This window comes from Protomyctophum bolini (genome assembly GCF_963924005.1).
Source record: "Protomyctophum bolini genome assembly, chromosome: 15".
NCBI lineage: Eukaryota > Metazoa > Chordata > Actinopteri > Myctophiformes > Myctophidae > Protomyctophum > Protomyctophum bolini.
The window spans coordinates 1,286,553-1,311,770 of record NC_137876.1 but is presented as its reverse complement, the minus strand read 5'-3'; the positions used below and the strand labels follow the sequence as shown (position 1 = coordinate 1,311,770).

The window sequence follows — 25,218 nt, the reverse complement described above, 5'->3', positions numbered from 1 at the left end:
AGCAACACGGAGGCCAGGTACGGGAATGAGTGATTTATTTTTTAATATAATTTTGGTAGATTTATCGAAATTTATTTTGTTATTTTGTTTCAAGTAGCATGTTTCAACTAGGGCTGTTTCCATGATTCAGAATCCATTGCAAGCACAAAAAACGGCCTACCTTTCCAAATTAGATGACCGATTTTGTGAATTGATTCAGAGTCATGTAAACCCCCTGGTTTAAGATGCTACTTAAACAGGGAGAAATTGTGTACATTCTGTCTGTATAATGCTTGGTAAAGGTATATGCTTCCAGCAGCTGTCACAAAGTTTCATTCTGTCTGTATAATGCTTGGTAAAGGTATATGCTTCCAACAGCTGTCACAAAGTTTCATTCTGTCTGTATAATGCTTGGTAAAGGTATAAGCTTCCAGCAGCTGTCACAAAGTTTCATTCTGTCTGTATAATGCTTGGTAAAGGTATAAGCTTCCAGCAGCTGTCACAAAGTTTCATTCTGTCTGTATAATGCTTGGTAAAGGTATAAGCTTCCAGCAGCTGTCACAAAGTTTCATTCTGTCTGTATAATCCTTGGTAAAGGTATATGCTTCCAGCAGCTGTCACAAAGTTTCATTCTGTCTGTATAATGCTTGGTAAAGGTATAAGCTTCCAGCAGCTGTCACAAAGTTTCATTCTGTCTGTATAATGCTTGGTAAAGGTATATGCTTCCAGCAGCTGTCACACAGTTTCATTCTGTCTGTATAATGCTTGGTAAAGGTATAAGCTTCCAGCAGCTGTCACAAAGTTTCATTCTGTCTGTATAATGCTTGGTAAAGGTATAAGCTTCCAGAAGCTGTCACACAGTTTCATTCTGTCTGTATAATGCTTGGTAAAGGTATAAGCTTCCAGCAGCTGTCACACAGTTTCATTCTGTCTGTATAATGCTTGGTAAAGGTATAAGCTTCCAGCAGCTGTCACAAAGTTTCATTCTGTCTGTATAATGCTTGGTAAAGGTATAAGCTTCCAGCAGCTGTCACAAAGTTTCATTCTGTCTGTATAATGCTTGGTAAAGGTATAAGCTTCCAGCAGCTGTCACACAGTTTCATTCTGTCTGTATAATGCTTGGTAAAGGTATAAGCTTCCAGCAGCTGTCACAAAGTTTCGTTCTGTCTGTATAATGCTTGGTAAAGGTATAAGCTTCCAGCAGCTGTCACAAAGTTTCATTCTGTCTGTATAATGCTTGGTAAAGGTATAAGCTTCCAGCAGCTGTCACACAGTTTCATTCTGTCTGTATAATGCTTGGTAAAGGTATAAGCTTCCAGCAGCTGTCACAAAGTTTCCCATGAGGGAGTTTGCTTGGAACAGATTGATATGTCTGAGCTTGTTAATAATTATTGATAACGATCACCTTATCGATCAGGCTTATCGAGCCGGGTTCTTATCGAGCCCACTATGGAGCATTTTCTATTATCTTGTGGAAAGACACGTTCAGACATTCTGAACAGAACCAGTATATTTTACTAGAGCCTTCAAATACAGTACTTTTCTAAAGTGACCTTTTCTTTTTTTAACCAATGCAATAATGTTAAAGAAACTAACGGGTTAATATTGGTACAGTCACTTTAAAAGTGTCACTGTGCTTCCCCCGGGCAGCGTTGGTTGGAATTAGTATCAATAAACTTTTAGAGCGACATGTTTGTTCCAGCATTTATTTATTGATCGCCTCGTGTCTTGGTTGTTTAAACATGACCTCATGGACCGCTACTCTCCATAACAGGCTGAATGCTACAGAGGTCCAGGTTGCAGAGTTCCAGACCAGCCTGAATGCTACAGAGGTCCAGGTTGCAGAGTTCCAGACCAGCCTGAATGCTACAGAGGTCCAGGTTGCAGAGTTCCAGACCAGCCTGAATGCTACAGAGGTCCAGGTTGCAGAGTTCCAGACCAGCCTGAATGCTACAGAGGTCCAGTTTGCAGTCTTGGAGAAAGAAAGTGAAGGTGATTAAATTGGGGGTAGCAGTGGTTCAGCGGTAGAGAGGCCGGATGGGAACCGAGAGGTTCCCGGTTCGATCCCTGTGGGCTCCTCAAGAGTTAGTGTCAAAGTGTCCTCGAGCAAGAAATTGCTTCCGATGTGCAGGTTGGTGCCTTGCATGGTTTCCTCCTCCATCGATGAGTGAATGTGTGTGTGTGTGTGTGTGTGTGCGTGCGTGCGTGCGTGCGTGCGTGCGTGCGTGCGTGCGTGTGTGTGTGTGTGAATGAAGTGACGATGGAGGGCTTGTCTGAGTGTTCATTCATCCAAATGAGCTCAGAGAATAGATTATGTAATTTACTGTATTTATCATACAATCCAGCACATTAAACTACATCTAATAATTGTGATTAATTATGTAACAACTATTATCAATTATTGAATTGATTAATGGTAATCTTGTGTTGATTTCAGCTCATGCTGCTCAGCTGTCCAGCATCGAAACACACCTGACTTCTACTGACAACCAAGTACAGGATCTGAGGAGTGAGTCTATTTATTATAAGTTATAATGAACTGAGGAGTGAGTTTATTTATTATAAGTTATAATGAACTGAGGAGTGAGTCTATTTATTTAATATGTTATAATGAACTGAGGAGTGAGTCTATTTATTATAAGTTATAATGAACTGAGGAGTGAGTCTATTTATTTAATATGTTATAATGAACTGAGGAGTGAGTCTATTTATTATAAGTTATAATGAACTGAGGAGTGAGTCTATTTATTTAATATGTTATAATGAACTGAGGAGTGAGTCTATTTATTTAATATGTTATAATGAACTGAGGAGTGAGTCTATTTATTATAAGTTATAATGAACTGAGGAGTGAGTTTATTTATTTAATGTGTTATAATGAACTGAGGAGTGAGTTTATTTATTTAATATGTTATAATGAACTGAGGAGTGAGTCTATTTATTTAATATGTTATAATGAACTGAGGAGTGAGTCTATTTATTTAATAAGTTATAATTAACTGAGGAGTGAGTCTATTTATTTAATATGTTATAATGAACTGAGGAGTGAGTCTATTTATTTAATATGTTATAATGAACTGAGGAGTGAGTTTATTTATTTAATAAGTTATAATGAACTGAGGAGTGAGTCTATTTATTCAATAAGTTATAATGAACTGAGGAGTGAGTTTATTTATTTAATGTGTTATAATGAACTGAGGAGTGAGTTTATTTATTCAATATGTTATAATGAACTGAGGAGTGAGTCTATTTATTTAATAAGTTATAATGAACTGAGGAGTGAGTTTATTTATTTAATAAGTTATAATGAATTGAGGAGTGAGTCTATTTATTTAATATGTTATAATGAACTGAGGAGTGAGTCTATTTATTAAACATTGTTATAACTGAGTAGTAGGTGTTAAGGTTACACTTTAGGCATTCATCAGACTCTCTTAATCCAGAGCGATTTACAGTAAGCAAGAACAACACATGGTAATAATACATGGAATACACAGAAATAGTCATCTATACACTATAGAGTGCTATATGTCTACATTACATGCAATCTAAATCATTGGTTCCCCGGGGGTCCTTAAGGGCGTTCCAGGGGGTCCCCAGATTCCATTTGGTTCCATTTCAACACAGAGTTATATTAACATTGATTTTACAATATGTATTAGGGTCCCAGACATATAAATACCATTAAATGGGGGGTCCGTAGCCTAATTCTGGTCGAACTGGGGGGGTCTTTGAAATGAAACTGGTTGAGAATCCCTGCTAGAGCCGTAAAAACCTTCTCTCATGGGGGTCCTTGGCATATATTTTCTAATGGGGGTCCGCGGCCTAATTAGTGTGAATGTTGGGGGTCCTTGACATGGACCCGTTTGGGAACCACTGATCTAAGTTACATAAGTCTAGCCTTTGCATTCGCCTGTAAGGTCGTCGATTGTTAAATAATAATAAATTAATAATACTAATAATAGTAGGCCTATAATGTATGCTTTTACAATTACAATTGAGGCATTTATCAGACGCTCTTAATCCAGAGCGATTTACAATAAGCAAGAACAAAAAGCATGGCAATACATCACATACGTAATTCATAATAATGTTATTCATATTGATGTTATATAAACAATGTATTATTGAAATAATAGTAATAATTGTAAACCTAAAATATGTGTTTGTATATTAACATTGTTATAAACACTGTGATAATGTCTGTGTGTTGACAGACCCACCGAAGGTGGCGTTCTCTGTTGGGTTGGGTTCTGGACAAGTTGGACCGTTTGATACCGACACCACTCTGATCTACCAGACGGTCATCACCAATGTGGGCAACGGCTACGATCCATCTACAGGTTGGTTATACGATTCGTTCATGTTGATTCACTTCATAGAATACATTACTGTACTATTTAAACCAATAGACGGGAAGGATGAGAGGAGAGACGTTTAATGTTATTGGTTGTGAGCTTGTAGATCTGCTATTTCTAACAGTCTACAATATGGTGGGGTGTGTGTGTGTGTGTGTGTGTGTGTGTGTGTGTGTGTGTGTGTGTGTGTGTGTGTGTGTGTGCGCGTGCATACGTGCGTGTATGTGGTTCTCTTCTCTCTCTCTCTCTCTCTCTCTCTCTCTCTCTCTGTCTCTCTCTCTCTCTCTCTCTCTCTCTCTCTCTCTCTCTCTCTTTCAGGTATCTTTACATCAGTCCTGAAAGGGGTTTATCACTTCAGGTTCACTGCATTTGGCCGCTGGGCATCAACGTTTGTGCGGATCAAGATGTATAAAAATGATCAGAAACTCATTTATAACACTGCAGAGGCTTTTGGTGATACATCTGTGTCTAATGGAATGATCCTAGAGCTGGAGCAGGGAGACACAGTTTACATGCGTATACCTGGTGGGGAGAGGCTCTATGATAACTCTGACAACCGAAATGTGTTCAGTGGTTTTCTGCTCTATGCTATGTAACTGTTACTACATTACATTAACTCTGTTACTGTACCATCACATTACTGTAACAGTACGTTATATGTAACACTGTTTGTGGTAACGTTACAGTAAAGAGACGAGTGTGTGTTGACCCCATAATGTATTTATACATTCTGTCAATAATAAACACCTATTAAAAAAAGTACTGTTGTTTATATACTTAACTGTCTCAATTTATGAGGTTTGTTTGACTTTGTTTGCATAAATCAGTGCTATTGAACACCCTTTAGGTGTGTGTGTTGTTTCATAAATCAGTGCTATTGAACACCCTTTAGGTGTGTGTGTGTTGTTTCATAAATCAGTGCTATTGAACACCCTTTAGGTGTGTGTGTTGTTTCATAAATCAGTGCTATTGAACACCCTTTACGTCTGTGTGTTGTTTCATAAATCAGTGCTATTGAACACCCTTTAGGTGTGTGTGTTGTTTCATAAATCGGTGCTATATTGAACACCCTTTAGGTGTGTGCGTTGTTCCATAAATCAGTGCTATTGAACACCCTTTAGGTGTGTGTGTGTTGTTTCATAAATCAGTGCTATTGAACACCCTTTAGGTGTGTGTGTTGTTTCATAAATCAGTGCTATTGAACACCCTTTGTGTGTGTGTATTGTTTCATAAATCAGTGCTATTGAACACCCTTTAGGTGTGTGTGTTGTTTCATAAATCAGTGCTATTGAACACCCTTTAGGTGTGTGTGTTGTTCCATAAATCAGTGCTATTGAACACCCTTTAGGTGTGTGTGTTGTTTCATAAATCAGTGCTATTGAACACCCTTTAGGTGTGTGTGTTGTTCCATAAATCAGTGCTATATTGAACACCCTTTAGGTGTGTGTGTTGTTCCATAAATCAGTGCTATTGAACACCCTTTAGGTGTGTGTGTTGTTTCATAAATCAGTGCTATTGAACACCCTTTAGGTGTGTGTGTTGTTTCATAAATCAGTGCTATATTGAACACCCTTTAGGTGTGTGTGTTGGTTATAACAATATTGAACCAATGGAAAGTGCTTCGGACAAAAGCTCTTAACTCCATTGGACTCTCAAACGGTCTGCTAAAGCAACTAACTCCATTTAACCAATAGGAATGAGAACATTGTGCATATAATATTTATCTCTGCATTCGGCACTGCTACATTCTTCTCCCTGCTCGGCACAATTAAACACCATCATTAAACATTATAGCACCATCAATTAAACACAGTACTGTACAGTACAGTACTGACACCATCATTAAACATTATAGAGCACCGAAGTCCTGACGTAACTCGCTCATCCCGACGATTCCCCTGGTTCACAGAAGTAATTTCTCTATGGAGAATAACATGGGGTGTTAATATCGTTTACTATAAGCGTTGTGGTCCAAAAGTAAACAAGCTGTCTCTGCGTTATTGTCAGGGAGGTGTCTCTGTATCGTTATATTGTTAGGGAGGTGTCTCTGTATCGTTTGCAACAGTCAGTCACTCATATATGATACAGTCTGCTTCTAGCGAAGATCTAACTAATTCAGCAGCAGTAACGATAGCGTTTTCTCTCAGTCAGTTGATTCTTCATATCCATATGAGTGAAGCGGCCGGGGTGACATGTTTATTTTTCAAACACAGTTGTTATATGAGGCGATCTAAAAATCGCCTCAATGGGGATTTCAATGCAACTAAACAAATACATGAACCTGGGGACTGACGCCCTCTACTGAAAGTGACGTCAGACTTCGGTGCTCTATAGCACCCGGTAAGAATGTATAGAGACAGTGAGACGAATTGGAGTTCCTTGCTTCAAATAAGTGTATAATGCACCCTTTCCCTTTCTAAAAATGTAGTCCAGTGGAAAGTAAAAATGATGTATTTTAAATAATACAGTATCCAGAAATACAAACAGTCGAGTCACGTATACAGTAACGTATACAGTAACGTATACAGTAACAAGTAAGTCAACGTCACGTCTCTGTCACTGCCCACCACCTGTCGATGGATCAATCCTCGTCAATCAATGTCACTCACAGCGCTCTGCGAGCTGCCAACAGCTCCACACGCCTCCCCCGCCTCCCCGAGGGGTCGTTAGAAACGCTGAGGAAGGATGGCTGTTATTGGCTGGAGGAAGGGATGGGTGGCTGTTATTGGGTGGAGGAAGGATGGGTGGCTGTTATTGGGTGGAGGAAGGATGGGTGGCTGTTATTGGGTGGAGGAAGGATGGGTGGCTGTTATTGGGTGGAGGAAGGATGGGTGGCTGTTATTGGGTGGAGGAAGGATGGGTGGCTGTTATTGGGTGGAGGAAGGATGGGTGGCTGTTATTGGGTGGAGGAAGGGATGGGTGGCTGTTATTGGGTGGAGGAAGGGATGGGTGGCTGTTATTGGGTGGAGGAAGGGATGGGTGGCTGTTATTGGGTGGAGGAAGGATGGGTGGCTGTTATTGGGTGGAGGAAGGGATGGGTGGCTGTTATTGGGTGGAGGAAGGATGGGTGGCTGTTATTGGGTGGAGGAAGGGATGGGTGGCTGTTATTGGGTGGAGGAAGGATGGGTGGCTGTTATTGGGTGGAGGAAGGATGGGTGGCTGTTATTGGGTGGAGGAAGGATGGGTGGCTGTTATTGGGTGGAGGAAGGATGGGTGGCTGTTATTGGGTGGAGGAAGGATGGGTGGCTGTTATTGGGTGGAGGAAGGGATGGGTGGCTGTTATTGGGTGGAGGAAGGATGGGTGGGTGTTATTGGGTGGAGGAAGGATGGGTGGCTGTTATTGGGTGGAGGAAGGGATGGGTGGGTGTTATTGGGTGGAGGAAGGGATGGGTGGCTGTTATTGGGTGGAGGAAGTGATGGGTGGCTGTTATTGGGTGGAGGAAGGATGGGTGGCTGTTATTGGCTGGAGGAAGGGATGGGTGGCTGTTATTGGCTGGAGGAAGGGATGGGTGGCTGTTATTGGGTGGAGGAAGGATTTCATCCCTTTAAGGCACCGCAAGCCTATATTTTGGTTTCCTACAAGATGATTTGATTCTTCATGTCCATACGAGTGAAACGGCCAGGGTGAACACAGTTCTTATGGTGAAACGGCCAGGGTGAACAAAGTTCTTATGGTGAAACGGCCGGGGTGAACACAGTTCTTATGGTGAAACGGCCAGGGTGAACACAGTTCTTATGGTGAAACGGCCGGGGTGAACACAGTTCTTATGGTGAAACGGCCAGGGTGAACACAGTTCTTATGGTGAAACGGCCGGGGTGAACACAGTTCTTATGGTGATCTAAAATCTACACTTTAATCGATACACTAAAATCTACAATCAATGATTTGATTGGCTGAGCAAAGTATAGGCCTACATATTGAGGATAAAAAGTGAGGGCAGAAACGTGAAGACGCCATGCAACGCCATTGGCCGGAATGACATTTGTGATGATTTGATTGGCTGAGTATAAGCACGCGACGTGATGTATGGTGATGTGTGGCGATACAGAGCGCCCCTCACTTCACACAAGTGTGATTTTATTTTATTATTTTTTTTCATTTTGAGGGGCTCCTTATATCACTGAGCAAAAAGCATGGACTACGGATGTGTGTATATTACAGGAAACTCCCGTTAAAACTTTACAACAAACTCCGGTAAACTCCCGAATTGTACCACAATCACACCTGTATATTACCGTACATTAACTGTATATTACCGTACATTAACTGTATATTACCGTATATTAACTGTATATGCTGCTAAACTTGAGGTTTACGGGGACATCTAGTGCCCATAATTTCCCGTTAACTCCTGTTTTCACGCAGTGTACAGCGTTTGTTTGTCCTCACATCTCCGCACGTCTCATATTTGCATATTGACAATGAAAGGAGAGATTATAGGTCACATGATGTCCGTCAAATATGACGTAGATTTGCAGCAACACAAACATTAAATACCATTTAATGACAATGAAGGGACAATGCATACGTCATTATGTAGACGAGCACATTCAACAACCAATCACTATATACGAGCACATTGGCCAACCAATCACATGTAGACGAGCACATTGGCCAACCAATCACATTCATTCAGTTGTTCATGAGATGATAATGATAAGAGCGCCGCTCACTTCAAGTTCACACAAGTGTGATTTTTGTTTGTATTAAGTTTATAGAATAAAGGTTACAATCTGAAATGGCAGATAAGTGTAAACATCCTCGTGCTATCAGTTCAAATTGCCTCCTCCCAGCTGTGTGTGTGTGTGTGTGTGTGTTTGTGTGTGTGTGTGTGTGTGTGTGTGCGTGTGTAACAATCCAAATCACAGGTTAATTTGGTTCCATAATGTGTCATTTGAACGTTTAGCAATGATCGAACACACACACACACACACACACACACACACACACACACACATGTATATTAGCATGAGTGCTGATCCTGCGCAGCTGTGTGTGTGTGTGTGTGTGTGTGTGTGTGTGTGTGTGTGTGTGTGTGTGTGCGTGTGTGTGTGTGTGTGTGTGTGTGTGTGTGTGTGTGTGTGCGTGGGGGGGGGGGGGGGTGGGAGGGTAGCAACACCGCAACGCTTCCATCCAAACCACACACACACACACACACACATCATCATCAGCACCACACAAAGCAGCTGGGACGGAACGACCTCACAGCAGCACCTTATATCTCTGTCTGTCTGTCTGTCTGTCTGTCTGTCTTGTGAACGGGGGTTTACATAGAATTCGGTCGTCCGGACAAATCCACCTCTCTCTCTCTCTCTCTCTCTCTCTCTCTCCCTCTCCCTCTCTCTGCGTGTGGAGCGGATCTCCGGAGGAGAGAGTCGAGTCCAGTCGTCCCGCATCCCCAGTCCTTCTTTACCGGTAGCCTGATACCTATACCTACAACTAGCGCGTGGCTATAAACCTGCATGCATTTTGCCGGCCACGCAGCTGCTGCTGCCATCGTGAAGGTGACCAGTCCGACCACCTCCACCACCTCCACCTCCTCCAACACCACCGGGGAGGAGAGGGAGAGGAGGAGGAGGAGGGAGAGGAGGAGGATGGACGGAGCCGGAGGAGGAGGAGAAGGACGACCTCCGCGCAGCGTCGCGGGGACGCTGCTGCTGCTGTGCTGCGTTCTGACAGGACTGTCTCTGTGGTGAGACGAGCTTTATTCATTCTGCTTTCTCTATCCTTTTCTCTCTGTTGTGTTTTTACACCCTGCGTCCCTGCGGGGCTAACGAACGACCCCCTTCTCCTTCTCCTTCACACACACACACACACACACACACACACACACACACACACACACACACACACACACACACACCCTCAGCCCTGGCTGCACGTGACTGACAACAACATAGCCTATGGCCCGCAGCAGCGGCTGCATTATATCTTTGCGGGTCTTTTGTGTGATTCATGTTCTGAGTGGTTAGTTATTAGTGCTCTCCACCACACGCACGCACATCACCGCGTGAGTGGACACAACACAACACAACGCGCCACACACACACACACACACACACACACACACACACACACACACACACACACACACACACACACACACACACACACACACACCACACACGTGTTTCTTAGAGATCTGTAAAGAGATGATTGTGCTATAAGTCATACATAATGTCTTAATTATAGGCTATACACACAGGCCAGGTGTTCTACATGTAAACCTTGTCAATGTTAACAACCCCATTTGTCCGAGCAGTGTGTAGGCTACCTGGAAACTATATGCTCTGTGTGCGCCAGGGACCCCCTGTGTGACAGGGAGGGACCCCCTGTGTGCTATAGGGAGGGACCCCCTGTGTGCTAGGGAGGGACCCCCTGTGTGCTATAGGGAGGGACCCCCTGTGTGCTAGGGAGGGACCCCCTGTGTGCTATAGGGAGGGACCCCCTGTGTGCTAGGGAGGGACCCTCTGTGTGCTATAGGGAGGGACCCCCTGTGTGCTAGGGAGGGACCCCCTGTGTGCTAGGGAGGGACCCCCTGTGTGCCAGGGACCCCCCATAATGTGTCTCTGTGCCAGGGACCCCCCATAATAGTTCTGTGTGCCAGGGACCCCCCCATAATGATTCTGTGTGCCAGGGACCCCCCATAATTTGTCTGTGTGCCCAGGGACCCCCCATAATGTGTCTGTGTGCCAGGGACCCCCCATCATGTTTATGTGTGCCAGGGACCCCCCATAATGGTTATGTGTGCCAGGGACCCCCCATAATGGTTATGTGTGCCCAGGGACCCCCCATAATGTTTATGTGTGCCAGGGACCCCCCATAATGGTTATGTATGCCAGGGACCCCCCATAATGGTTATGTGTGCCAGGGACCCCCCATAATTTGTCTGTGTGCCCAGGGACCCCCCATAATGTGTCTGTGTGCCAGGGACCCCCCATCATGTTTATGTGTGCCAGGGTCCCCCCATAATGGTTATGTGTGCCAGGGACCCCCCATAATGGTTATGTGTGCCCAGGGACCCCCCATAATGTTTATGTGTGCCAGGGACCCCCCATAATGGTTATGTGTGCCAGGGACCCCCCATAATGGTTATGTGTGCCAGGGACCCCCCATAATGGTTATGTATGCCAGGGACCCCCCATAATGGTTATGTATGCCAGGGACCCCCCATAATGGTTATGTATACCAGGGACCCCCCATAATGGTTATGTATGCCAGGGACCCCCCATAATGGTTATGTGTGCCAGGGACCCCCCATAATGGTTATGTGTGCCCAGGGACCCCCCATAATGTTTATGTGTGCCAGGGACCCCCCATCATGTTTATGTGTGCCAGGGACCCCCCATCATGTTTATGTGTGCCAGGGACCCCCCATAATGGTTATGTGTGCCAGGGACCCCCCATAATGGTTATGTGTGCCCAGGGACCCCCCATAATGTTTATGTGTGCCAGGGACCCCCCATAATGGTTATGTATGCCCAGGGACCCCCCATAATGGTTAAAAAATATTCCAAAAAAGTTTGTGATAACAATTCATTATTATTAAAATAACATTATTTAATTTAAATTAAATTATTTCTTAACAACAACATTAACAATAGTAGGCTAATGTTGATGTTACAAGAAATAGCAAAAAAAATGATCTACAAGCTCACAACATATCACAAAAATATTCAGGTTTTCAATTCAAATATAGCTAAAATATAGCTGATCTACAAGCTCAAAACACGTCGCTAGCACAACGCGTTGTGTGCTTGTAGATCTGCTATTTTCAGCATGCAACCAAGTGTAAAATGACTTATACTGGATCTCTTATCCATCTCTAGTCCCTTCCTAACATTTTAGTCTCCTGACTAAGTCTCCTGAACTTTAACGCAGCATTTTGCGTTGAACAAATGTGTTTAGTCGTTAGACTCTTTACACACCTGCTCGGTTGCGACCCCAAAAACAGCCGATCTACAAACATATAGTGAAGATAGTTTAGACTAAATCAACTGTCGACTAAAACTAGACTAAACACTAAAGCATTCCAGGTGACTAAAATGTGACAAAAACCAAAATACCAAAACTATTCAAAAGACAAAAGTGAAATCAAAACCAACAGTGGAATGAATTCATGGACCTTTGCTTCCTGCTTCCTGCAACCGGGCACTTCTAAACGTCGTTTATTCCTGGTGTAAGTGGAGAGGAAACAGGAAGCTCTGTTTGTACAGAACACACACACACACACACACACACACACACACACACACATTTACGGACGTAAATATTCTGATTGTCCGGAATGAGACGATAATTATGTGATGATATAAGAGGTTCACAGAGGTGTGATTCTCTTGCTGTATACTGTATGCGTTTTGAGGGGGTCGCCCGCACGCAATGCATCTGTAGATCTAGAATAAAAGCCTCTGTAAGTCCCTGTTTGGACAAGATAAGATGAACGGAGGTTTGGGTTTGGCTCATCCTCACCCTGTCATTGCGTCTCGACTCCACATATAGCAAACACCTGCAATATACAGTATACAGGCTGGAAAATGTTACGCTATATAAATTGCATTTGCGTGCAACAGGAGTGTGTGTAAAAGTATGTGTGAAATGATTGTGGCGCACACACGGCCACATCAAATCCCTGATAAAATACAAAATAAATGGATATCAGCAGAATCCATGCAGCGTCTTTTTTTTTCATCTCTGCAAAGGAAGGTGAGCAAGCAATTCTTCAATAGAAAGACTGAAGGGAAACTGGCATAAGGACTACATTTGGAGGAAAGAGAGAGATAGACCCATAAGGACTACATTTGGAGGAAAGAGAGAGATAGACCCATAAGGACTACATTTGGAGGAAAGAGAGAGATAGACCCATAAGGACTACATTTGGAGGAAAGAGAGAGATAGACCCATAAGGACTACATTTGGAGGAAAGAGAGAGATAGACCCATAAGGACTACATTTGGAGGAAAGAGAGAGATCGACTCATAAGGACTACATTTGGAGGAAAGAGAGAGATAGACCCATAAGGACTACATTTGGAGGAAAGAGAGAGATAGACTCATAAGGACTACATTTGGAGGAAAGAGAGAGATAGACCCATAAGGACTACATTTGGAGGAAAGAGAGAGATAGACTCATAAGGACTACATTTGGAGGAAAGAGAGAGATAGACCCATAAGGACTACATTTGGAGGAAAGAGAGAGATAGACTCAAATTAGTTTCGTCAACAGTTTAGTCAGCCAACATGAACGAAACACAACAACATCCCTGAGGCTTACAGGTCTGTGCGTGTACCGACCCGTACACACACACACACACACACACACACACACACACACACACACACACACACACACTATAGGCCTAACAACGAACTAGGCCTAACAACAAAATTATGCACAGATGTAAATTGTTGTAAATGTGTACATTTTCCCAAATAATTGTTGTTGGGAAAATGGCCAGTGACCAGTGACCACCTCCCCCCTCTCCCTCGAATGCAATTGAATTGAATCGAAATTGACTTGCTGAGTGTTGGGGGTCGTTGATTCATATATTGTTTTAACTGTGTGTGTGTGTGTGTGTGTGTGTGTGTGTGTGTGTGTGTGTGTGTGTGCGTGTGTGCGTGTGTGTGGGTGTGTGCGTGTGTCCGCGTGCGTGTGTATCTGCATGTGTGCGTGCGTATATATGCGTGCGTGCGTGTGTGCGTATCTGCGTGCGTGCGTGTGTCCGTATCTGCGTGTGTATCTGCATGCATGCGTGCGTATGTGCGTGCGTGTGTGTGTGTGTGTGTGTGTGTGTGTGTGCGTATGTGTGTGTGTGCGTATCTGCATTTGTTTGTGCGTGATGTGTGTGTGTGCGTGTCTGCGTGCGTGCGTGTGTCCGTATCTGCGTGTGTATCTGCATGCATGCGTGCGTATGTGCGTGCGTGTGTGTGTGTGTGTGTGTGCGTATGTGCGTGTGTGTGTGTGCGTATGTGCGTGCGTGTCCCCAGTGCCGCCATGGAGCCCAGTAAGCAGGACGAGGAGGACTACGAGGACGTTCCGATCAACAAGACGTGGGTTTTGTCTCCTAAAGTCTACGAGAGCGACGTCACGCTGATCCTGAACCAGCTGCTGGAGGGCTACGACAACAAGCTGAGGCCTGACATCGGAGGCAAGTTCTGACCTGAGATCAGATTAAAGTGTCTTCTACATCATGACAGTTTTCATTCTGACCCGATATCAGATTCTAGAAATGTCTTCTACATCCTGACAGTTTTATTATTAACCCATTCTGACCTGAGATCAGATTAAAAAAATTCTAAAATAGCAGACCTATAAGCTCGTAGCGCGCCACTCGGTGGCGCGCTACGAGCTTGTAGATCTGCTATTTTTCAATAGCTAAAGCATAACGTACGGCTGTAATGCAGGTAACTCCAGAACCGTTCGCCCAAACCCACTTCACATTCGACACACGCGTTCCCCCCCCCCCCCCCCCCCCGCAAGGAGTGCAGCGCCTGGTATGGAGTCGGTCGGACACACGGTTCTCCAGAACCACCTCAAAAGGCTCTGCTCATGCAGGCTCTGCCAGTGGGCCTATAATGGGGCCACAAAGTCCCCTCACCTGCATGAGGCAATTTCCAGCCTCTGCCTTCAGAGTTTGCACCACTTGCTTCAAAAACGGGTTGTTTTTATATTTATTTACATTGTTTTATAATGTGTGTGTTTCAGTGCGGCCCACGGTGATCGAGACAGCGGTTTATGTCAACAGCATTGGACCTGTCGACCCCATTAACATGGTGAGAGCATTATTAATTATTATTATTATTAGTAGTAGTAGTAGTAGTAGTAGTAGTAGTAGTAGTAGTAGTAGTAGTATTATTATAATAGCATTGGAACTGTAGACCTCATTAACATGGTGAGAGCATTATTAATTATTATTATTAGTAGTAGTAGTAGTAGTAGTAGTAGTAGTATTATAATAGCATTGGAACTGTAGACCTCATTAACATGGTGAGAGCATGAGTATTATTATTATTAGTAGTAGTAGTACTGGTAGTATTATTATAATAGCATTGGAACTGTAGACCTCATTAACATGGTGAGAGCAGCGGTATTATATAGTAAACACATGTATTGCTTATGGCGGAATAATGGAATCCAATGTCTGCTTCTGACGGGAGTTTTTAATGATATAAAACGGGATCGCTGTAGCCTGTAATTCTTTTTTTTTTTGACAGCTCCCGTCGTTTGGCCTTTCCTTCTTCAGCGATCCTATAGACATAATATGTTCCGCGCAAGCACACTGCCGTTTAATTTGCTTCCTTGTTTAGAGCATATAGATTAAAATGTCTCTTTACTCTAAAAGTTTAGCGAAAACCGACTGCACGGTTCAGCCAGAACTGCTAATAGAGAGAGAGAGAGAGAGAGAGAGAGAGAGAGAGAGAGAGAGAGAGAGAGACTGCGTGTTAAAAACCAAATATACTCATCGTTGTGTTCTGTTTCACGTTATTGCTGAGTGAATGACGCTGACGCACACGGAAAAGCAACAAGGAAGAGAAAATGTCCCATTGTGGGGAAAAGGAACTCGATCCACGCATGCACTTCTCAGAGTGATTAATTAGCCTACTAATGATTGACAGGTGCGGGCGCCTTGGGAGCGTGTGCCTGATGATGTCTGTTGGAGAGAGAGAGAGAGACTGACTCACTGGAAATTATACCGTTCTCATCATACATTAATATTTTGCTAAACTGTATAGGCTATAAGCTCTGTATCTGGTTAATTGCGGGAGGATGCGGGATTTCGCAAATACCGCACCGCGCCGCGACAATTTGAGTTGGGTCCCGCGGGGCTCCCGTTCCCGTTGCAGGGCTCTAGTGCACTAACCTGACTCTGCCAGCTGGGGGCGGTATTGGGTAACCATGTTCCCCAACACAGCATCCATCTGGGATCTCTCAGGGAGTTGTGCTAACGCCGAACCAGTCGTGGTTCGAACCAATCAGCGTGAGCTAAGGGCGGGACATGTGCGAAACCGGATGTGATGCTATATAGACACGTCAATATGATTGGTTGTGTTTGCACGCCCACACGGTGATAGACAGACGGTCCCATCCAATCATCTACCGAGTATCTTGAAAAAAAGGAAACAGCCCCGTCATCGAAATGCCTCCCGAGATCCCAGATTCCAATAAGCTGTGAAACAAACTTGTGTAGCAAACTTCTTGAATCTGGCAGCGTCAGGTTACTAGTGCACGGCACTCCAAAGTATTTTGATTGATTGATTGATTGATTGACTGACTGACTGACGGACGCGTCTCTCTGCATAAGGAGTACACCATCGACATCTTCTTCGCCCAGACGTGGTACGACAGCCGGCTGAAGTTCAACAGCTCCATGAAGGTCCTGATGCTCAACTCCAACATGGTGGGGAAGATCTGGATCCCAGACACCTTCTTCAGGAACTCACGCAAGTCCGACGCCCACTGGATCACCACGCCCAATCGGCTGCTCCGGCTGTGGCGCAACGGCAGGGTCATGTACACGCTCAGGTAGAGGTCAGGGGTCACGTACACGCTCAGGTAGAGGTCGAAGGTCATGCACACACTCAGAAAGAGATGGATCGTAGCCAAGGGGCCAGCTAGGCACTCCAATGTTGAAGCGCTGGTCCCTAGTGGTAAGAGGAAGGACTGCAGGCGGACCCGTGGATTCTTGACGAGGAAACCCTGTGCAACCGAGCGCTCAATGTTAAAGCCCGGCTGCACTTCCGCATTTAGACACCAAAATTTGGTGTCCAAATGCGGAAGTGAAATGCTGAATCAGCGAAATAGACGGTACTTCCGGCAGCCTTCCGGGTGCTTCAAAACGCCACTGAGCAACTTCCACTGACATGAATAGCGGAGGGGGCGGAGCTTTGTGCCAGTTCAGTCTCTATCCTTTTAATACTCTATGATCGTATGCGCCCTATGTATGCGCCCTATGTACAGTATGCGCCCTATGTATGCGCCCTATGTATGCGCCCTATGTATGCGCCCTATGTATGCGCCCTATGTATGCGCCCTATGTACAGTATGCGCCCTATGTATGCGCCCTATGTATGCGCCCTATGTATGCGCCCTATGTATGCGCCCTATGTATGCGCCCTATGTATGCGCCCTATGTATGCGCCCTATGTATGCACCCTATGTACAGTATGCGCCCTATGTATGCGCCCTATGTATGCGCCCTATGTATGCGCCCTATGTATGCGCCCTATGTATGCGCCCTATGTACAGTATGCGCCCTATGTATGCGCCCTATGTATGCGCCCTATGTATGCGCCCTATGTATGCGCCCTATGTATGCGCCCTATGTATGCGCCCTATGTATGCGCCCTATGTATGCACCCTCTAGCATGGCATGAAACCCCTCGAGGTTATCTGACTGAACTAGAACTCTGCAGGCTATTTTTTTAAATGTAAGGAAAAGGTAGCCTCGGCAACCCAGACGTTTTTATTTCCAGGGAGGAAAAAAAAAGGAAAAGAGGAAAAGAGTCCACTTCAATTCGGCATAGAGTAGCGCAAACATTGCTCACTCTCTGCTGATTTCTGATTGTCTGCACCTTTGTAAAATTGACATACACACGCACACATGTACAAACACACGCTCCTCTCTCTCTCTGTCGCTCTAAGTAATTAGTCTCATGTCGCGCAGCTGCACATATATTCTCCCGGCGGAACCTGCCGGGAGCTGCCTATGCCATAAAAAGCATAGGTGAGTTCCAGGCTAGGAAAAGGTGACTTTGTGTGTGTCCTGACCCTTGTCGTATTATGTCGTATGTCGTATGCTATAATGTCTGGATTTATACTTTGTTGTTTTATACGATTGTTGTTGTTTCACGGTGTTGTTTAGGGTGTCTGGATGTATTTTATGTTGTTGTTGTGTTGTTTGGGGAGCCCCTAATCGGCTCCCCGCTGAGACTTGTTTTTGTGTGTGTCTGTGTCTGTGTGTGTGTGTGTCTGTGTCTGTGTGCGTGTGTGTGTGCGTGTGTGTGTGTCTGTGTGTGTGTGTTTGTGTGCGTGCGCGTCTGTGTGTGTCTTTCGTCAGGTTGACTATAAACGCAGAGTGCTACCTTAAGCTGCATAACTTTCCCATGGATGAACACTCCTGCCCCCTGGAGTTCTCCAGCTGTAGGTGACTTGGTTTTCTCCCATCTGCCCCCGACACACACACACACACACGCACACACACACACACACACACAAACACACACATTATTACACATTAAATATGAATTATTTACCAATATGATGGAGAAGTGCACCGCACACACGCACGGACAGACGGACGGACGGACGGACGGACGTATGGACGGACAGACAGATGTTTTTTTTTTTTTTCATTTTCTACTCTTGTTTTCTACATGTTTGAGGGGCTCTAGCCTGTCCTATGTCCAGCTTTTAGTGTTTGTCCTCCTGTACAACCTACACTATCATTAAATGTCATTGAAAATGAATGGCCAGTTTTTGAGCGTTTGCGTAAAGGACGCAATGACGGTGATGTATGACGATAAGAACGCCCCTCACTTCACATGGGTGTGATTTTTTAAAATTATATATACATGAACAAAATAGGACATTATCAGATGCCAGAATCAGGGATGTTTTCAAATATATTATTTAACATGGTTAAAATGTATTTTGAGATAAAAATGGATGTCAAATATCTAAATAGTGAATCAAGAAACTTGTAGGCTGTTCAAACACACCTATAGCAGATGATAAAATGACCACACACACACAAAATACAAATTAATAGGCCTAATAATAAAAAAATATATACTTTAAGGGACTTAAGTGGGCCCTTAATGGGGACTTAATGTGTGCACTGAGCATTAACGACTTTTGACCCCTTTTTTCCCTCACCATTGTGTGTGTGTGTGTCTGTGTGTGTGTGTGTGTGTGTGTGTGTGTGTGTGTGTGTGTGTGTGTGTGTGTGTGTGTGTGTGTGTGTGTGTGTGTGCGTGCGTGCGTGCGTGCGTAGACGGCTACCCTAAGAATGAGATCATCTACAGGTGGCAGAGGCGTTCGGTGGAGGTGGCCGACCAGCGCTACTGGAGACTCTACCAGTTCTCCTTCGTGGGGCTCAGGAACACCACGGAGATAGCAAACACCCAGTCAGGTGATATCACTTCCTTCCTGGACTACAATTCCCATAAAGCTTGAAGGGGGGGGGGGGGGGGGGGCGTCTTACTGAGACAACATGCAGTCCAGGAAGTAAGTGAGTCCAGTGTCCATGACATCAGAGACACTGGGCTCACTGCTAAAATATAAAATATCTAAAAGCACATTACACAAAAGTGTGTGAAAGTGAAATTATGACCGATTTTCAGGGTCAGATCTTCTGCCGATATCGATTCTGACCCATTCTGATATTACACATAGGACCAGAATGGAAACAAGCCTATAGGCCCAATAGGGGCTGATTGGCCCAAAGCCTGTTAATAAAGTATTCAATCAATCAATCAATATCATATTCTCTTTTCCAAGTGTCTGTTTTCACAACTGAATGAGATCAGTACACTAATTAAATGTAGATTCTAGATCTTTACGATCTCTCCCCTTCTCTCCTCCAATCAGGCGACAACGTCATCCTGACATCTTTACGATCTCTCCCCTCTCCTCCAATCAGGCGACTACGTCATCTTGACCATCTTTACGTTCTCTCCTCTTCTCTCCTCCAATCAGGCGACTACGTCATCCTGACCATCTTTACGTTTCTCTCCTCCAATCAGGCGACTACGTCATCCTGACGTCTTTACGTTTCTCTCCTCCAATCAGGCGACTACGTCATCCTGACATCATTACGTTTCTCTCCTCCAATCAGGCGACTACGTCATCCTGACCATCTTCTTCGACCTGAGCAGGAGGATGGGCTACTTCACCATCCAGACGTACATCCCCTGCTCCATGATCGTTGTTCTGAGCTGGGTCTCCTTCTGGATCAACAAGGACGCCGTCCCGGCCCGCACGTCTCTTGGTGGGTTCTGAGACGCACCCTTCTATACATACAGTACACTGGTTCCTTCTATATACACACAGAACACTGGGTCCTCTGGGTGGGTTCTGAGACGCACCCTTCTATACATACACTGGGTCCACTGGGTGGGTTCTGAGACGCACCCTTCTATACATACACACAACACTGGTTCCTCTGGGTGGGTCTGAGACGCACCCTTCTATACATACACTGGGTCCACTGGGTGGGTTCTGAGACGCACCCTTCTATACATACACTGGTTCCACTGGGTGGGTTCTGAGACGCACCCTTCTATACATACACTGGGTCCACTGGGTGGGTTCTGAGACGCACCCTTCTATACATACACTGGGTCCACTGGGTGGGTTCTGAGACGCACCCTTCTATACATACACTGGGTCCTTCTATACATACACTGGGTCCACTGGGTGGGTTCTGAGACGCACCCTTCTATACATACACTGGTTCCACTGGGTGGGTTCTGAGACGCACCCTTCTATACATACACTGGGTCCACTGGGTGGGTTCTGAGACGCACCCTTCTATACATACACTGGGTCCTTCTATACATACACTGGGTCCACTGTTGTTTTTGGCAGAACATTCTTTTACAACTATACTTTAGTTTTAGTCATTAGTCTCCTGAAACGTTTTCATTTAGTTTTAGTCACATTTTAGTCACCTGGAGAATGTCTCAGTGTTTAGTCTAGTTTTAGTCGACGAAGTATCATAGGATGTTTGTCGACTAAATCTACATTTGATTTAGTCAAGTAAAATGTGTTTTTGCGGGCCTTGATGGCCGTCGTAATGACTGGTTTTACACTTCACACAAAAAAAATATATATAGCAGATATATATTCAAAGATTCGTGCCACATTTTCACGATCATTCAAAAATAGCAGATCTACAGCTTGTTGCAAGTGTAAAAATCAGTCATTGGGACGGCGTCAAGGCCCGCCAAAAACACATTTTAGTCAACCCAATCAACTGTAGATTTAGTCGACTAAAACCTTACGATATTTAGTTGACTAAAACGTAGCCTGAGCTGACGTGTTAAGTTTCTGGTCTATAGGGGTGGGTCGCGGCTGAGATTTGCGCACGCCCTGATTGGATCTCACCGATCTGTCCGTCAGCCCTCATGGCCACTCCTCTCCCACCTAGTGAAGCGCTACGTCACATCATTTGGAGCGACGCCCACCCGGAAGCGTTGACTCCCACTTCTAGACCAAGGCAGCCAATGCGTTCCTCCAGGCTTTCATTTTTCGCGCAGACGAAATGAAAGCCTGGGTATCGGGGATAACTAAAACTAGACTATAGCACTAAAACATTTCAGGTGAGGTAAAACGTGACCAAAACTAAAAAGAAGTTTTATTCCAAATGAAGACTAAACTAAAATAAAAAGGTTGCGTTGCAGGCATCACCACGGTGCTCACCATGACCACGCTGAGCACCATCTAAACTAAAATAAAAGCGTTGCGTTGCGTTGCAGGCATCACCACCGTGCTCACCATGACCACGCTGAGCACCATCTAAACTAAAATAAAAACGTTGCGTTGCAGGCATCACCACCGTGCTCACCATGACCACCCTGAGCACCATCTCCAGGAAGTCCCTGCCCAAGGTGTCCTACGTGACGGCCATGGACCTGTTCGTGTCCGTCTGCTTCATCTTCACCTTCGCGGCGCTCATGGAGTACGGCACGCTGCACTACTTCACCTCCAACCGCACCAAGAAGACCAAGGGCAGCGGCAGCAACGCACAGGTGACCATGTGACCCCGCCGAGCCGTCTGTCTGGCACCGGTCGAAACGTTAGTCGTTCTGTATATACCAGTAAGACGCGCGAACGCGGGAAGCGAACGCAGCTCAGCTCGTACATATTTGGGTTTTGGACGTATAGCCGCTTTGGGGACTCCTTATATGGTTATATGGCTGAGTCATGGTGACGTAACAGCGGGACAGACACTTGCATCAATCACAAAAAAATCACTCAGAACCATATATGGGCACAAAAGCGGGACAGACAGACACACAGACAGACACACAGACAGACACACAGACATGATCTGCTATAGGTCTCATAGTAAGTGCTCACTGCATTCGCAATCACTGCGTTCGCAATCACTGCGTTCGCAACTATAGTACCTAAATAAAAGACTGAAAATGTCCGCTCCTCCTACTTATATTATTATAATAATATTGTTATTATTATTATTCTCCTCCTTCTGCATTAACACAATCAGCGCTGGGATGTCTTTCAAAATAGAAGATTGAATAGAATTTGAACGAGAGGCGTGTTGAAGTCAGACATGAAGAGCTTTAGTATATCCGTCTGGTCAAAACCACAGAGAGCGCCCTGGATTAGGAGATACGAGGGATTCTTTCTGCAGCGGTAAACGGGACCGCACCTCACTTCACACAGGCCCTGTGTTATTATCTCTCTCCACCAGAGGGCGCCCAGCATGCTGAACATCCGCCCGGGAACGTCTCTCCTCCACGTGAACAACGTGGTTTATCACGACGATGACGATGACGAAGACCTCTACGACTGTCTGGACGGAAAGGACTGCTCCTCCTTCTTCTGCTGCTTCGACGACTGTCGTTCAGGTTCGTTGGTTTACTTTATAGGACTAAAGGACTGCTCCTCCTTCTTCTGCTGCTTCGACGACTGTCGTTCAGGTTCGTTGGTTTACTTTACACTATCGGACTAAAGGACTGCTCCTCCTTCTTCTGCTGCTTCCACGACTGTCGTTCAGGTTCGTTGGTTTACTTTATAGGACTAAAGGACTGCTCCTCCTTCTTCTGCTGCTTCGACGACTGTCGTTCAGGTTCGTTGGTTTACTTTACACTATCGGACTAAAGGACTGCTCCTCCTTCTTCTGCTGCTTTGACGCTCAGGTTCGTTGGTTTTTTACACGTTAGCGTTGATCGACACCCCGAACGCCCGGGGCTTATTTAATTTAATCCATCGTAGCCGCCCAGCGATTTATCCCATTTAGGCCTGACGTGGAAATAAAAAAAAGTCTTCTGAAAGAATATATACATATATATATATATATATATATTCAAAGATTTGTGCATTTTTTTCACGACTTTTCAAACAAATAGCAGACCTATCTTATAGATATATTAGAGCTTGTAGAACTATTAACAGCCAGTCATGTATCGTGAGTATACAGTATGTGTATCCTGACTACAGTAATCTGAGTACAGTAAGTGTATCCTGACTACAGTAATCTGAGTACAGTAAGTGTATCCTGACAGTAATCTGTCATGTATTGTGAGTACAGTATTTGTATCCTGACTACAGTAATCTGTCTCCAGGTGCCTGGCGACACAACCGCATGCACGTGCACGTCTCCAAGATCGACTCGTACGCTCGGGTCTTCTTCCCCACCGCCTTCGGCCTCTTCAACCTGGTGTACTGGATAGGATATCTGTACCTATAAAATACCTAAATAATACTCTGTAAATACTTTTACTAAAGCAGTGGTTTTCAACCAGTGGTCATTAGATCTTTAACTCTTAAAGGACCACTTCACCACTTTTCAACCTATCTTCATATAATAATAGGTTCCTCACTAATAATCTTGAAAAAAATGGCGCAATGTTTTTCTACTCAGTCATGTGTCTCATAGGAGGGCTGTGGGCAGTTCAGAAACCGTCTTCCAGTGACATCATCGATGGGGAATACAAGCTAATAGAAACTGCAGGCTTTCTAGTCCTGAAAAGTTGCAATGCGAAAATGGAAGCCATCGTTCTCACGATAATGAAAATCTAAACATTTTTGTAAAAAAAATCTTGTTAAAAAAATGATCTGCCTAATGATGTCACTAAGACGGTTTCTAAACTGCCCACAGCCCTCCTATGAGACACAGACTGAGTAGGAAAAAAATCGTGGCATTTTATCATGATTGTTAGTGAGGACCTATTATATGAAAAGTGGTGAAGTGGTCCTTTAAGAGTGTATAACATGAAACCATGTTTGGTTTCATGTTACGGTCTCAAGAGTTACATTGTTGTTTATGAAACATCTGGCGTTGCTTAATTTACGAGAAGTAGAGAATATAGCAGAATGTATTGTTATTTTTGTTCGTTTGGCAGCAGCATGGAATTGTGTGTCGACGGAAAACAAATATTCTTTCGTTTTGGGGCTGAGAGGCTAAAAACGTCACCAAACGGATGTCGGTGGCTTATAATAAATGCATATTACATAATGGTCCTTGTTATGGAAAGGGTTGAGAACCACTGTACTAAAGCTATTGGATAAAACTGTACAAACTATAAAGATATGGGATATATCTGAATGTATCTATTAAAAAAAAAGAAAAAAACTAAAGCTATATCTGTATCGATACAAACTAAAGCTATATGGTTTATCTGTATCGATACAAACTAAAGCTATGGTTTATCTGTATCGATACAAACTAAAGTTATGGTTTATCTGTATCGATACAAACTAAAGGTTTATCTGTATCGATACAAACTAAAGGTTTATCTGTATCGATACAAACTAAAGGTTTATCTGTATCGATACAAACTAAAGGTTTATCTGTATCGATACAAACTAAAGGTTTATCTGTATCGATACAAACTAAAGTTATGGTTTATCTGTATCGATACAAACTAAAGGTTTATCTGTATCGATACAAACTAAAGGTTTATCTGTATCGATACAAACTAAAGGTTTATCTGTATCGATACAAACTAAAGGTTTATCTGTATCGATACAAACTAAAGTTATGGTTTATCTGTATCGATACAAACTAAAGGTTTATCTGTATCGATACAAACTAAAGGTTTATCTGTATCGATACAAACTAAAGGTTTATCTGTATCGATACAAACTAAAGGTTTATCTGTATCGATACAAACTAAAGTTATGGTTTATCTG

General features: G+C 44.1%; 1 protein-coding gene across 1 annotated transcript; it reads left to right on the top strand.

Annotated features, from left to right (window-relative positions):
- Positions 1 to 1,721: 1,721 nt before the first annotated feature.
- gabrg1 (gamma-aminobutyric acid type A receptor subunit gamma1) lies at positions 1,722 to 23,773 on the top strand (the record flags this gene model as incomplete). The annotated part of the gene is made up of 13 exons (XM_080783381.1): positions 1,722 to 1,971; positions 2,417 to 2,488; positions 4,197 to 4,322; positions 4,824 to 4,929; positions 14,325 to 14,485; positions 15,043 to 15,110; positions 16,640 to 16,860; positions 18,395 to 18,477; positions 19,331 to 19,468; positions 20,174 to 20,326; positions 21,886 to 22,088; positions 22,775 to 22,931; positions 23,649 to 23,773. 13 exons carry the CDS (start codon positions 1,722 to 1,724, stop codon positions 23,771 to 23,773), a joined length of 1,863 nt encoding a protein of 620 aa, XP_080639507.1.
- Positions 23,774 to 25,218: the final 1,445 nt, after the last annotated feature.